General features: G+C 39.1%; 1 protein-coding gene across 1 annotated transcript; it reads right to left on the minus strand.

Annotated features, from left to right (window-relative positions):
- Positions 1-2,316: 2,316 nt before the first annotated feature.
- On the minus strand, positions 2,317-6,966 carry LOC145014768 (cyclic nucleotide-gated ion channel 2-like). The gene is made up of 7 exons (XM_078973212.1): positions 6,190-6,966; positions 4,727-4,942; positions 4,272-4,591; positions 4,076-4,187; positions 3,497-3,733; positions 3,327-3,413; positions 2,317-2,904 (listed from the first exon to the last, which is right to left on the minus strand). The coding sequence occupies exons 1-7, from the start codon at positions 6,832-6,834 to the stop codon at positions 2,410-2,412; spliced, it is 2,112 nt and encodes a 703-aa protein (XP_078829338.1). The 5' UTR covers positions 6,835-6,966; the 3' UTR covers positions 2,317-2,409.
- Between the last annotated feature and the right edge of the window lie 8,822 nt (positions 6,967-15,788).

The raw sequence follows: 15,788 nt of genomic DNA on the forward strand, positions 1-15,788 counted from the left end.
GTATTGAATGCAATCACACTGTCATCTTCTTAATGTGGCACGTGCTGTACAATTTCAAGCATTTCTTTCGATTAAATTTTGGTGTGAAATGTGTTCTTACCGCCTATTATTTGATCAATAGAACCCCTACACTGCTTCTCAATAACAAAACCATGTATCAATATAAATATATATTATGAGTCGTCCTGTCAACTTCTCAAGGTGTTCGGATGTCTTTGCTTTGCGTCCAAGTTACCTAGATCGAAAGATAAATTTGATGCTCGTGGACTAAAATGCATCTTTCTAGGATATCCACCTGGAAAATGTGGTTTGAGGGTGTATGATATTGCATTTGATAATATTTTTTTATCCTGCGATGTGGTCTTTTTCGAGGAAAAATTCCTATATAACGACACGACACTTACCCTGTTATCCGCTGCCTAACCTGATCTCTTGCCTCCAACCGCTTACGAGCATGTGCCATCCCCCTTAACTTTCTCTCTTGTTTTAGAAAACTCACCTTCCCAAAATTCTTTATCTCCCGTTATTGAGGACAGGGGGAGCACTCCAGGTGCACAGAAGCGCGTTGAGGTACATGTACTCGGCAACCATCTATTATACTTTGTGACTATGTTTGTAACACTATGCAAGCCGGCTCTACCCCATGCTATCTCACATCCACACCGCCCTCAGGTAAACCTTATCGTATTGCAGCTTATGTCTCAAATTCTAAATTTTCTAACACACATTTCAAGTATTTAGCAGTTGTAACTGCATGGCATGAACCTTGTTCCTTCTCAGAGGTTATTAAATATTCTGAATGGCGGGATGCGATGAATGACGAGCTTAAAACCCTTGAATGAAATAATACTTGGGTCTTTACCACTCTTCTTACTGATAAACATGTTATTTGATGTAAATGGGTTTACCGTATCAAATAAAAATCGAATGGAGACATAGAGTGCTACAACGCTTGTCTGGTTGTCCTCGGCAATAAACAATTCGCTGGTATTGATTTCACAAAGACATTCGCTTCTGTTGCGAAAATGGTGTCAATTGGTGTTTTTCTTTTAGTAGCTGCCATCAAAGGTTGGGAATTACATCAAATGGACGTTCATAATACTTTTCTCCATGGCAACTTGGAGGAAGGTGTATATATGACACACTACGCTGGGTATTCTAATGCCCCGCCGTTCGTGTTTTTCTTTCACCGCTCTTCATGTTGTTCGATATTTGAAAGGTCATCCATGTCAAGGACTTCATCTTTCAAGTGATACATTGCGTCTATCTACTTATTGTGGCTCTCACTAGGATAGGTGTCCTATTACTCATTGTTTTGTTACTAGTTATTTCATTACATTGGGTCAATCTCCCATCTCTTGGAAGACGAAAAAGCAACAACTGTCTCTCGCTTTTCTGCCGAATCCAAATATCGATATATGGCAGCAATATGTTGTGAAGTACTTTGGCTCAAGCATTACTTCAATCTCTCGGTGTTTCTCATACCGCCCATGTTCGTCTTTACTGTGATAACACGTTAGCCCTACACATTACTGCTAATCCAATGTGTCCATGAACGCACAAAACAAATAGAGATTGATTGTCATTTTATTCGCAATCTGATTATCCCAGGAAAAGTTGTTACTGCTCATGTTTCCTCTACTAAACAACCCGCAGACATCTTCACCAAAGCTCTCGTTAGACCATAGTTCCATCATCTTTTATCCAAGTTGGACATTCTTGATCCCCATGTCCCAACTTCAGGGGGTATTGGGATATTGATATCATTCCTCCATAGTCATCACTTTCCTTGTATTTAGGATTTGGTATATATATGTTATGTATTTTTTTGTTTTCTGTGAGGATATCCCTTCAGTGGCATCATAAATCAACAAAAGACTCTGCAGTCACATTTGTTTTATATTCAACTAGTTTATAACTCGTGGTTTCCCACGATTACAAAATTAATTAATCTTTCATAGTAAAAACTCAAAATTATTAACCAGTTATTTTAAATAAATTATTAATTAAGATATATTTTTTTTAGTTATATAAAATTATAATTGTTAATTTAAATAAATACGTAAAATTATATTACTTTATAATTTATATTCATTTTATTTTAACTTTTATTCTAATATTATTAATCTAATGTAATTAGAATGGAAAATGTTATAATTTGAAATTTGAAATATAAAATCAATAGTTTGATATTACTTAGAAAACATATGATGATACATAACAAAAGAATAATAAAATTATTTTTTTATTAAAATAAAAAGATAATAAAACTAATTTTTTATTAGAATAACAAGATAATAAACTTATTCCAAAATCTAATGTAAACTTCCATCATTTTTAAATTATTTTAGAATACTAAAATGTAGCAATAAAAATACAGATAGAATTACAAGAATAAAAAATTGGACTTTATTCAAGATGATCGTGAGGTCTAATCGACATGAAAATGGCCGCATACTGCCGTAGCATACGGTTGCTGCCCCCATCCACTTCCGTCACCGTCACATGGTTGACCGCCCGTCGCACCCTCGCCACATACCTCCTCCACCCCAATTGTATGTTCACCGCCGCCCAAGTCCGCCAATTTGACGAGTAATACCTCGCCGTCCGCTTCAACCTCTCGTTCGCAAATTTGTACCGGAAATGATCCGTCACGTATCGGAGATGATTGGCGTCAAGCCCAAACGCTTCAGTGGGCTCCACACACGTGAATGTCGCAGAAGATGCCGGGAGCCTGTTTATAAATGGTCGCCGGAGACACCAGGATAGAAGCTCGTCGCCTAAGTAGCCGCCGGGATCCAGTATACTAGTGGCGACCACTCCTTTACTTAGGTTTTGGCTACTTTTTACACGCCCTCGAAGTATAAACACCATTCTTTGCACAGGATCACCCTCTCTTATGATCTAGGGTTCACAAAACCCCAAATTAGAAACTAAAACTAAATATTATAAGAAAAAAAAAAAGGGGGGTTAATGCAAGAGTTCGTTACTTACCTATAGAAAGTAGGTTGCTATCAACATTAAAATTTAAAGTAAATTGCTATAACTTGAATAACTACATTTAGTAGGTTCTAGTAAATACTATAAATGTATTTCACCAAATTCCCATCGATTGCAACAATTAAGGTCATCGGCTGTTATAATCATGAATACTTTGGTTTTAGGTTTGCTATTATGATAAAATTCAAATACATCACCATAATTAAGAATTTTGGTTAAGTACGATATATGCTATTTCTCACAATGAATATAAAAACAAAAAAAGTGAACTTCACCATGCGATCAATGGACAAATGACAAAAGTTTATTATGGTCTAATCACACACCTTTTCATCCTTGGAGTATAATAGCGGTTTAATGCGATCACAAATGTTGTCGAGTATTAAATTCTCTAAATTATGGAACAAGGGTACCTGAGGAACGATTGAAAACAGATTAGAAACACTGGATTGTGTCCAAGAAGTCTTGGATTATGTAAAAGAAATGTATAATTCACCATTCGAATGAGGTCTAGGCAAAGAAAACGCTTAATATCGCGTCTAAGGCCTTCGGGTAAGTCTTTAATCAATTCCATCTCATCTTCACCTCCCATCAATGCCCAATTTTGGCGTTCATAGTGACGAACTCTTTGTCTAAGAAGTGATGGTAATTGTCTCCTCTTCATCCACCATTCCATATCGCGACACCGCAGTTGCATTTTCCTCTTTTTTGCCATAACGGCGTGCAAGAATACCTATGGCAAAACAACTCGTCTTAGTTACAAAAAATTCTCAGTTTACACTGATCTATATGCTACATTTGTTACACGGGACATGGATGGACCACACTAGAGGGGACTTGACAAGTTTTCTAGGGCTAATTGTCATAATGAGGATGAGAAGGGTATTTTCGTTTTTTTCCATAGAGGAGAGATAATGAGGATGTCCGTATCCCACCTTTTTAGTGGGACAAAATAAGAAATTTTTGTTCCGTTAACATCAATATCAATTTCCAATTCAATGCATTTCAACGCAATATAACATGTTAACAAACGATGCCTTAAGGCTAACAAGATCAAAGTGAGATGGGATTTTACCTGAATATTACCGATTAACAACGTGAAGAGCATCAAGCCACTTAACACGACACAAATACTAAACATCACTTCGACCCAATGACTTGTGGGCTCCAGATCATTTCCAAACGTACTACAATCAAAGCATCGCATATTACGTATCCAACATCATTATTCATTAACAAAACAAAACAAAATCTTTATTTATAATTTTTACCTAAGGCTCATGAGACCCCAAAAGATGGGATAAAGAATCTTGACAGTGAGTGAGTTACTCGAAATTACAGGAAGTGCCCATCGATAAATGCCATAGTGGTAAGGGCCATTTAGGTCTAAGCACAAGGGCTTTCTTCCCAAACCCATGGTTGAGTTTCCAGCACAACGGCCTCCCAACTCCCCTTCAGGCAACAAAAATTGGTAGCAAATCTCATCCGCACAAGACAAAGCAAGATTACACACGGTTTTCTTGTTACATTGTTGTCTTAGGCACAAAACCACCCGTTGGATTGCCAAAACATACCAACATCCACCAGCAACCTGTTACATAATAACAAGAAGCACAAAGATTGAGTTAAAAAGAAACATGATCCAAGACCATGTCTTTGTGAACTATATATAGAAATGTATCTAGATATTGTAATGGAAGTAGAATTTAAAGAAAATGGTACATACGTGAGAAGCGATGAAGTATGCAATGAGGTTAAGAGCAAAACCCCACCAAATGGTTCCGAATATGTAGCCAGTGACTTTTGCCATCCTTCTCATTAGCGAGATCGAGTGATAGACTTTTGGTAGGTATTGGAACACAAAAAGAAGCAAAAGAGTCGTCATAATTTCCTTTATCCGCTCTTCACGGATTAGTTTTGGCACCACTAACCAAAATACAGCCTGAAAAATAAGTACGATTTAGTCTTAGTATATTAACCAAAGAATCGAGTGTAATGAGGATGTTTTGTATGATAAATGGAAGCCAATAATTAGAATATTAATTATTAATTATAACTTATACATTCTAAATTATTGTATATATACAATGATTAATTTATGATGAAATTCTTTGAATTCAAGTTATTTAGGAGGTGTTTGTTTTATCTTTTAAAGTATGTTTTAGCTTTTAGGAAAATATAAAAAACTAAAAGAAATTTGGTAAAAACAACAATATTATAAAAGCTACTTTTGAATATAAGGTAAGTGAACTTTTTAAAAAAATCAGGTAAATCTGATTTTTTGTAACTTTTCCTATATAAATTTTACCCTCTCAAAAGTTAAGTCAAATACCACCTTAATCTTTTAGAAAGTATTCGAAATATTTAATCTTTTAGAAAGTATACAAGGATGATACAAAGCAAGAAGTGAATCATATGAAGGTGGGTTCTTTCAATGTGCCTTACATGTCGAATATAATGTACAAAGATGACTAATAAACAAAAATATTGTAATGTGAATATAGATTTATAATTATGCATTACTTTACAACAAAAATAGTAAATACAAATCCTTGTGGTTGCTACTCAATCGTCCGCGGAATTTGTCCATGTTTTGAAAAATTGATAAGGATAGTCCTTATATACCATAATATTATGGCTATGGACTTGATCTACATTAGTCATCATTTTCTATATACTTAAACCTTATAGTAACATACAAGTATGAAACTATAAGACGAGGGTATGAAGTCCTTTTCAGTCAAAGTCTAGGGGCCATTAGTGATATGTATCAAACTATTTTCACTGACTTCACTCGTACATTAGCCATTGTCTTTTTATGGTAAAGGTTAATTTTAGCATAGAATCCAAACAAACCACTGAGAAAACCGGGTAAAAGATGAATACGGTAGAAATACTATTTTGATGTATAGAATCTATAAAAAGGGTTTTAAAAGAGACATCACATTGATATAATTAATAATAATTTACATATTTACATGAGATCAATATTAGTGTTCCACTTTTTAACCATTTTTAGTAATAATATATTTTAACCCTACGTTTGAGGCTTTTAAAAGAACAAAACAAAAGCATTGAAAACATTTCTTTGACATTATATACATTTATATCGTGTATATTTTATTGATTTATATTTTAAAATGAATTTGTGTAAATTTAATATGATAATTAAATGATAAACTTGGTTACCTGTGGGACCGGGAGTATGACAAATGCATCGTACCAGAACCCTTTGAGTGACCGGACATAGTGTGACGAGATAGACTGTGGGTCCCACACAAGCTTCCCACATCCAACCACCAATGACTCGCGTGACACGTAAGCCACCCGAAACTGCAACCACATGTGAAGAAGATGGACAGCGTCGACTAGCGTCCGGACTACCGCCACCACGGCCGCCAGCGCACCGTCCATATACAGGCATGGAACGCCACCGCGGCCAATGGATAGCGTGTAGAAGAATAGAGGGTCGACGGCCAACGCCATGCCTCGAGCCAGCAGGAAGAATCTGTTCCATCTCTGCACTCGTTTGCTCCGGGGGTCGTACACGCGGCTGAGGAACCCCGAGGATTGACGTCTCCGACCACCGTTGGAGGAGCGGTTTGGGATGATTTTGGAGCCGGGGCGGTCGCGGATGGGAACGAGAGAAGAGCCGGCGGAAGCCTCCCATTCTGGTTGATGAGCGTGGTCGCATCTGGTGGAGTGGAAGACGGGAACACCTACTTGGGTGCAGGTGTAGCATTCTGTTGAGTTGGAAATGGGGTCGTCTTCCTCCGGTTCGTCTGCACTCTCGGAAGAGTTAGTCCGACGGAATATTCGAAAGAAAGAAGACATTGGGTAAGGATAACCATGGAAGGGGAATAATGGTGTGTAATGATAAGAGAGAGAGAGAGAGAGAGAGAGAGAGAGAGAGAGAGAGATTATGTATGGTGATGGTTGATGAGTTCGATAGAAGCATGAGCAGCCGACTTCATATTTCTATCGATACAAACGTCTTTAGTCTTTAAAAATTTAAGGGTAAATTACATAAATGGCCCCTATGGTTTATGGTAATTTTCAGGTTTGGTTGGTCTCTAACAACAAGTTTTTGCAACATATGGACTAGTTTGTGTCAAAGCATAAAAAACACCAAATTGAGTGAGGTAACCACCACCCGTGTTTTTCTTAAGTTGGTGTTGATTTCATAAATATGAAGCTTCTAATGAGGTAAAAAAAAACATTATCATGAGCTTGTAATTCAATAGAAGGGAACTTGTAACCAAATCTACGTGGTTCAGTTTTGACCTTAACATAAACTCTCTTGCAGTTTTAGGGCTTTGATTCAACGAATGATCAAAATTAGGGATGCTAAAATTGATGTCAAGCCTTCATCTAATGGATATTCCTTTCAACCGTGACAAGTTTTCTCTCTGATTCTTTTCTTTTTAAAACAAAATTTCAAATAACATACCTTGATTTGGATGGGGAAGTGATGGTGCACAATGTCGATGACGGTGGTGCACAACGATGATTTTCTGAGTGTGATAAACGAGAGGGTGGTGTGAAAAACTTTTTGAATGTAATGTTGGTGAGAGAAGAAAGGTATTAGATGTTAGGTGTGAAGGTCTAACAATGGCTGACTCTCTGATTATGGTGGCAGCGAGAGGTTGTAGATGGTGGGTATGAGCCGACTAGAGAAGAGAGGAAAGAAAGAGTAAATTACTGAAATCGTCCCCTATGGTTTGGTCAAAATTGCACGTTTTGTCCCTAACGTTTTTTTGCACTCGGATCGTCCTTGTGGTTTGATTTTGTTGCGTTTTTCGTCCCTTACGTACATAAAGTTAGGGACCAAACGTGCAATTTTGACCAAACCATACGGACGAAAAACGCAACAAAATCAAACCATAGGGATGATCCAAGTGCAAAAAAAAAGTTAGGGACCAAACGTACAATTCTGACCAAACCATAAGGACGATTTCAATAATTTACTCGGAAAGAAAACGAGGTTCAAATAGAGAAGAGGAAATGGAACAATTATCATAATGTCACAACTCGCAGATTAGGGCTAGGTTTCCTATCCATGTACAAGATAGTTTCTTTGTGTAACTATGTAACACTACATGTAGTATAAATCAACATCATTGCTATCTAAGTTTATGCATAAAAAAAATTGTGAATTTAGTCAAAACCTCCTCGTGAAAGCCCAAAACCTAACCAATAAGCTATGTCCACTCAACTTTAGGCCTTAACACAAGCTTTCTCGGTCTAAACCTTTTAATGGACCAAGACCTTCCTATTTGGCGCTAATGGGCCGACAACCCTTCCAATCGATCTTTTGGGCCGTAAAACCCTTATTGGGCTGCAAGAATTTATTCTTAGATGCTAATGGGTTAAATACGTCTATTAGGTACTATTTTGGGCAAGAAAACCGCTATTGGGCCCTTTTGGGGCCAAAAGCCCTAGTTGACCTTTATATGGGTCGAGAACCCATATTTAGGTCATAGTTGAACCGAAAATCAATATTGGGCCTTCTATTGGGCCAAAAATTCTTCCACTTAATCTCTTTGGGCAGAAAACCTTATGTTTATCATTAATGGGCTGCATTTTACTATTGGACCTTCTAATGGGCCAAAAATCTCTATTGGGCTTCTCCTTAAAACTGAAAACCCTTAATGGACCTAAGGTGTTTTCGGCTACCCATTAAAAACCAAACCCATTTCCTTTCCCTTATATTCGATCGGTTTAAAAAAAGGAATGGTTAACCTAAGCATGCCACGTCAAAATTACACTACATATAACAAGGTTTTTATCCCTCATACTTCTATGCAACTTGTATTAACCAACATACATTATACCTGTAACATCCGGAAATGGTCAAGCTAGCATCTTTTTACCTCCAACTAAAGCAAAACTCTAATGAATCTCTGAATCTAAAAGCCTCCTCTTGATCCAAGCTTTGATGCTCTCCTGTTCTTCCCCCAAAAGGTCACAAAATGCCCAAAATTATGTCTCTTCTCTCTTTTAGCTCCCTCTAAGAGATTAAGGTTTCTATCTAGAAGTAAGGAGGCTGATGGGGCGGCTTAAGGTCCTTTAAATAGGACCCAACCCCGAAGAAATTAGGGTTTCTCTGCCCAGCACCTACTCGGCGAGTCAGCTCTTTGACTCATCGAGTCCATTCATTAATGTCACGCGGACAACTCGACTCTACTCAATGAGTTGGATTTACAACTCACCGAGTCACTCCACAAATCTCAAAGTCAAACACCTTAATGCACCTGAAAGTCTGGATGTTACAATTCTCCCCCACTTGAATTAGATTTCGACCTTGAAATCGCTTCTCAAGAACGCATAGATTGAACCCAATAACCCGAGAAGCACCACCTAAAGGATCTCACACCACACAACTATCTTTCTCCCTGGGCACCTGAATCCGAACATGAACTTCCAAACCTAGAAAAGAACATACCCTTCTGCCGCTACGATACCGCTTCTGACTCTCCAACATCTGGAAACTCTAGTGGCCTACCTCATTGTAAGACTCCCCTCTCAAGCTATCACCATGTTATTCGTTCCTTGAATAACAGACCCTGATAACTCACTGCCCCTCTGATTTCCTCGTTGCAACTTGATAGAAAAAGTCAAAGCCACCGATCACTCATACCAGACATACTAAATGATCCATAACATACTCCAAGGAACAAAAGGGTCACATTACACCAAAGACTCATCCATAGTACTGGAATCGAAACCCATTTGAACAAAGAACTCTCAACACCCTAACCTCAGAAACAAGAAAATGAACATGCTTGCTCAGAAATATCCTCTGACATCTAATAATCATAAGCCCCGACTCCTTCTCAGATATCCCTCTCAACACTGAGCACCAAGTCAACTCCCGACCCCACAGTCGAACCTTCAAAGGTTACCCTTTGCATGCCCCAAACGTCTCACTAACTTCCTTGTCACAACAACTATCTCGGCCCATTATAACACACAAGTCACAAAGTTTGCTTTACCTCAAGTGAATACTACGATCCCAACTGAAATTGTCTCACCCTCGACCTTTGTCGTCTACTACTCATTAGTTACATGCATTTCGCGGTCCTTCCCATACAAACGACCCAGTCAGGTCTAAGACATTAGATGATACACAATACCCCTCAAAATGAAACCCATCTTTGAATCTGGAATCTCATTCGCCTACTCAATACACCACCAAAGCAAAACTCAAAATCGAGAGTCTGGTTTGCCATAGAATTGGAACCACTTGTCCCAATGAAGCACTCAACTCATGACCCATGACCCCCAACCCATGCATACATCACTCCCCCAATTCCTCTCGATTTCAATAACCACAACTTAACTCAAAATATAACAATCCCCGACAAATATAGAGACCCCAGTCGCCCCTGATCTGAGCACCAGGTTCTCGAAACTCAAAGAATAAGGCTAACCAAGCCTAAAAACTCTTTTGCGTCATGCTCTGACTAGAGAATGCTACGACTCACTGTAGTATCATAGCATTCCCTCTCACTAGCCTGTGAAGGCTATGGCTCCTCGCAAGCCTAGAGGCTCTCTCACTGACTCATGAACACTACGACTCCCCGCAGTATCACAACACTCTTTCGCTAACTGGTGAACACTACGGCTCCTTGTAGTATCATAACACTCTCCCTCACTGACTCACCATGGGATCACTCCATGGTTTTCCCCGGATAATTTGAAGTGATTACTCCCACTTGTTTCCACTCACACTCTTATCCTCCTTAATCTCCTCCTCGAGTGATCACCCCACTGAGTTCACTATCGAATACTCCACAACTCAACATAGATAGGTACACACACCCACCCAGGTTAAGCATCATCATTGTTGACGACAACCGTCATGACCAACACTTTTTCTTGCTACAATTCACATTCTCGGATACTCTCGTTTGATGACAATTAGCTGAAGAGTTGCCGGTGGAACCATAGTCACTTGCTACTCTACTTTCCATCTCATTACTCAAGTCTCAAATAATCCGAAATTCAGGGAATCATACTCGAATACCTCGGTACACCATCACAGAACCTCACGATGTCTTCTGTCAACAACTAATCTCTACTTACAGCATTGTACTTAGATACCGCCATGCATCCTTTCAGAATTCAACAATTGATCTTCCTCTCACACAACTCACATTTTCGGAATTATTCCTACTCTTAACTGAAACACGGAGAAATCATCAATGACTCAGAACACGTTGGCAACAATCCAAAACTCTCTCCTCTATTGCTCAAAACCCATGCAAGAATACTCATACCGACCCTAAAGCCAGTTTCCCAATCAACTTCTACCCTTCCCAAACTGCATATAACAACCCATACATTGAACCAGAAATTCTCAACCGCCGAAAATATTCTTACGGCCTACGACCTTGAGTTTACCATTACATCCTCGAAGAATTCCTAACCACCACAAGGTCTCCGACCAACGACCAGCTATCGTGGAGACACTCATCCTTTCCTATAGACGTACAACATGCATTATATCTCTCTGCACCTTGCCTCGACCACCAATAATTCTGGTCTCATGTATCCATACGGTACATCAATATATCTAGTGCTCTACCTGCTCTTGAACAAATCTCTGATACTCTTAATAAAATACTCGGTTCTCCCCCACTCAGGGTTCAAACCATCACCATTTGGCAAACCAATAATCTATTCCACATACTGTTTTACCAGGTATATCACACTTACTCTTGGAAAGTACCACATAACACTTGATGATCTTCCCGATAGAGACCAAGAAACTCCAAACATCCTGAATCTCAGATAAAATCCTCAAAAACATCCCAACGTGTCATCCAAAATCTCACACTGACACAGTATCGGGCATCTCAACTATCCCATGGCAGCCATGAATCTCAGTCTGAAAATAATGAACTATTACACTGCTCATGTTGACTCCTCAACCAACGTCCCATCATGATAATTATCATGAGAGCAGAGACCTTACTCCCACACTCGATATCCATCATGCATAGACAATGAGATCCACCGCCCCAATGTACTCCTCTTGATCACCTGACATTGTTGTTAACATAGGCATTACTATACTTAAATACGGTGTATCCTTGTCCTTGACCATCTCAATCCCCACTGATGACCCTCTCATGCGATAATATTACCTTGCGGCAAGCATACTGCCCATATACTCTGGTGAAAGATTGTGACCAATGCTACCTAACAGGGTTAACCTCCAAGATCAGAAACCGGAAGCTCAATAGCTCTTCTCCTTCTGACGGGAAACGGAAATAGCACAACTCTTATCACAGAAAGTGACATCTCCACTATCGGCCGAATGCTCAAGTCAGACCACAATCCTCCATAAAGCGCCATCTCTACTTATCCATGAGTCTTGTGACGCCAACTGGCATCTCACCAAACATCTCTCGGAACTGACTCGATTTCCCTCTCAAGGAATGCTATATTAAGACTCGTCCAACATGGCCCTCAGACCCCACACTATATCACATCTGATCCCAGACTAATCAATCCCACAGGATAACTAGTAAAACCCGTAGCACTAACCGCCACGAATCATGTTACTCGAACCATGTGATCATCTCTCAATCTGCTGCGAATCATGGTATGCGAACCATGTTATATCCTCTCAATCTACTATGAATCATGGTACCTAAACCATGTGATGACCTCTCGATCTGCTACAAATCATGATACCAGAACCATGTGATCATCTCTCGATTTGCTGCGAATCATGGTACCCGAACAATGTTATCTCTTCTCAATCTACTACTTAGAACCTCTGGAATTCTCCCTGTTTCGAGTACGGGTCCTCTGCTTTCAGTAGTACGGTCCCATACTGTAACGCCCGCAAATCCGGGCTAGTCAATTTAGAGGCAATAGGAGTCGAAAACGACTTTTCGACAAAAGATTATTTAGAATAAATAATCTTAACCAAGTTGTAGTATATTTCACGAGGTTTCCGTACATGTAAAGAACGCCGAAATCCGAGTTATAACGAAGAAGTTATGACTCGTCGAAGTTTCGCGACAGAACCGACACAACACCGGGAAGCGTAAATAGTGAATTTACGATAGAGTGAGATTTAACCTTAGAGATCTAAACGAAAGTCGTAGAATATGTTAAACTAAGAACATCGATAAAAAGAACGCCCAAATCTGACTTCGTATGAAGAAGTTATGATTTTTCGAAGTTTCGAGTTAGCAGTGTACAACCCGAAATTCGAATATTAGATCGAGCGGTTTTTAGCCGACATGACCTGAACGAGAATCGAAGATCTCGTTAAAAGTAGCGTAGCGAGAAAAATATGGGCGAAAACGGATGTCGGATGAAGAAGTTATGAGGATTTAACGGACCAATCCTATCCCGGCCCGTTAATAATATAAAATTTAAAATCGAGCCAAAATTAGCCAACGAATTCTAAATGAAATTGTAGAGTACGTTGCCACCTTCGTATGGATATAAAGAACGTTAAAAACGGAGCTCGTATGCGAAAGTTACGAATTTTTAAAGTTTGTAGTGAATTTTGCGAAGTCTGATGCAAAATTGATGACGTGGCATGATCTAGGCCGTCCCTTGTTGCCCACGACTTGCTTTGGATGGATGACAGCTGGCTCGCTACGCAGTGCGTACAAGAAGAGAACACCCCGTGTTCGGAATCACTTGGCTTCGGAAGAAGGACTACGCCCAGTGTAATCCGAGGCCTCGCTGGGTATAAAAAGGGGCGAGGGTCTCCGGGTTTTTCACACTTTTTCACACCATTTCCTTTCTCTCTCTAAAATACTTTCTCTCTCTAGCTCCCAAACCACCCCTAAGCCCTAGATAAAATCCCTAGCTCCCGAGGGAAGCCCCGAGGCTCCCAGAGTCCCGAGAAAAAAGAGTTTTTCGGTTTCGAAACGCTGCTCCAATTAAGTTCCGGTTTTCGATAAAATTCGCTGTAAGTATGCTACGCTTACGCAACTTTTAATATAGCTTTCAAATAATTATAGGAATGTTATTAAGTCCTTAAAATAATTATTTGGGCTATTATTATGAGTTATATTAAGCATTATTAACGCTTAATAATAGTCAGACTAATTAATTTGTCGCGGTTATCGTTAGACTAAACCCTAGTGGTATTGGTACTAGGTTTTATCGAAGGAATATCGTTTTGAGAGTATCAAAGTGCTGTCCGAGAGCTGAGTCACCACCTACTCAGGTGAGTGCAGGGTCCCTTTCATCTTACACATAGATATGAAGTATTTTATTATAAATTACATGCTATGTGTGCACATTGTCTGAATACTTGTTGTCTATGCTGGTGAAAGATTTTTTTATACATGTTTTAAATGATGTAAACTATATAAAACATTTTATATCTACAAAACATGTTGGGTAAAACATAGGTAGATGAATTATGAGGGATAAAAGCTGAAATAGAGGAACATTAGTAGCATGGACCTAGTGCCCTATAGGTATACATTGGCAGCAGTGGACCTAGTACCCTATAGATGAGCACTGGCAGCTGCGCCACAACCCATAGATGTTTTAGATCTACGGTAAACGTCCTAGCAGCTGCGCTCTATGGACAGTATCGACAGCTGTGCCTAATAGGGAGCCTTATGACCATGACAGTAGCGTTTAAAGGTCAATACCGGCAGAAGCGCCTCATATGAAATGTCCCAATTCTGGCAGCTGCGCCTAAGTGACAAGATTAGCAGCTGCGCTTAACCAATGTGTCATTGGCAACAATGGACTTCATGTTGTTTCCTTAGGATGATCCTTAGGAATGAATGAATGAGAAATAGCTGATTCTTAGGGTAGATGCTTAAGAATAGAGAAGATAATGGGGATGGGTAATTGGGTTGATTGTTTCATTGTTTAAACATAATAATTATATTATTGTGGGTTAAAAACCCTATGTACTCACCAGGTTTCCCAACATGACCCACTCAGTTTATTTATATCACAGGTGTTGATATGAAGTGACATTACACTGAGAGATTTAAAGAGACGTAGATCACTAGTGTAAATAATTGTAAGTTCTGTTTATGCTTATGTTTATGTATTAACGATGACATCCCGAACGTTTTAAAATGAAATAAATACGTTTCTTCGAAAATGTTTTAATGACGTATTTACCATGTTTTTCTGTGAACAAATTCCGCAACATTTTTATAAAATGAATTACTCTGATTTTTATAAAGCATAAACAAAATCGGTCTTTTCTGGCCATGATTTTGGGGATGTCACAGTTGGTATCAGAGCATTAGTTTAAGCGAACTGGGAATATGGATTTATTTCTAGACTTAAACTTAGAATGCTAAGCGATGATTGTGAGGTGTGAGCACTAGCTTATTTTAGGAATTGTACCTAAAATGCTTTTATGTGCTAAATGCTTTGTGCATGATATGTTGTTAATTGTTCGGATCTATGGTCTGTTGCTGACCGAATCTGGAAACCTTATGTGTTTAGGATTCTAAACGTACGACTACGATATTAGAACTAGCATATTAACGTTTCAGAGTGATAAGGATGATTTAACCGTCAATCCTAAGTAAAGATCTAGATTCACCTTATTTGGTGTATAGATCAAGATGGCAAGACCCCGTAGTGGAAACATGAATGCAAATGGGAACCGAAACCAACCCCCAGTGATTGAGCAAATACCGATTGTGGTAGCCGCTGCTGAGCCAATAACGATGGCCGGAGTACAAGCGATGATCCAGGCAATGTTGGATCGTCAAATGGAGGAAACCATACGTTTGATCCATCAAAATCGAGAGGAAGCGTCTATTCAG

Source organism: Lactuca saligna, chromosome 9 (assembly GCF_052625555.1).
Source record: "Lactuca saligna cultivar CGN05327 chromosome 9, ASM5262555v1, whole genome shotgun sequence".
Taxonomy (NCBI): domain Eukaryota; kingdom Viridiplantae; phylum Streptophyta; class Magnoliopsida; order Asterales; family Asteraceae; genus Lactuca; species Lactuca saligna.

Excerpts from the sequence above, each read along its gene's own strand:
- LOC145014768 (XM_078973212.1), bottom strand. The coding sequence starts at position 6,834 with ATGTCTTCTTTCTTTCGAATATTCCGTCGGACTAACTCTTCCGAGAGT. Across the intron at positions 4,188-4,271 it reads TGGGGTCTCATGAGCCTTAG|TACGTTTGGAAATGATCTGG; the intron begins GTAAAAATTATA and ends CTTTGATTGTAG. Across the intron at positions 2,905-3,326 it reads TATACTCCAAGGATGAAAAG|ATCATAAGAGAGGGTGATCC; the intron begins GTGTGTGATTAG and ends TGTGAACCCTAG.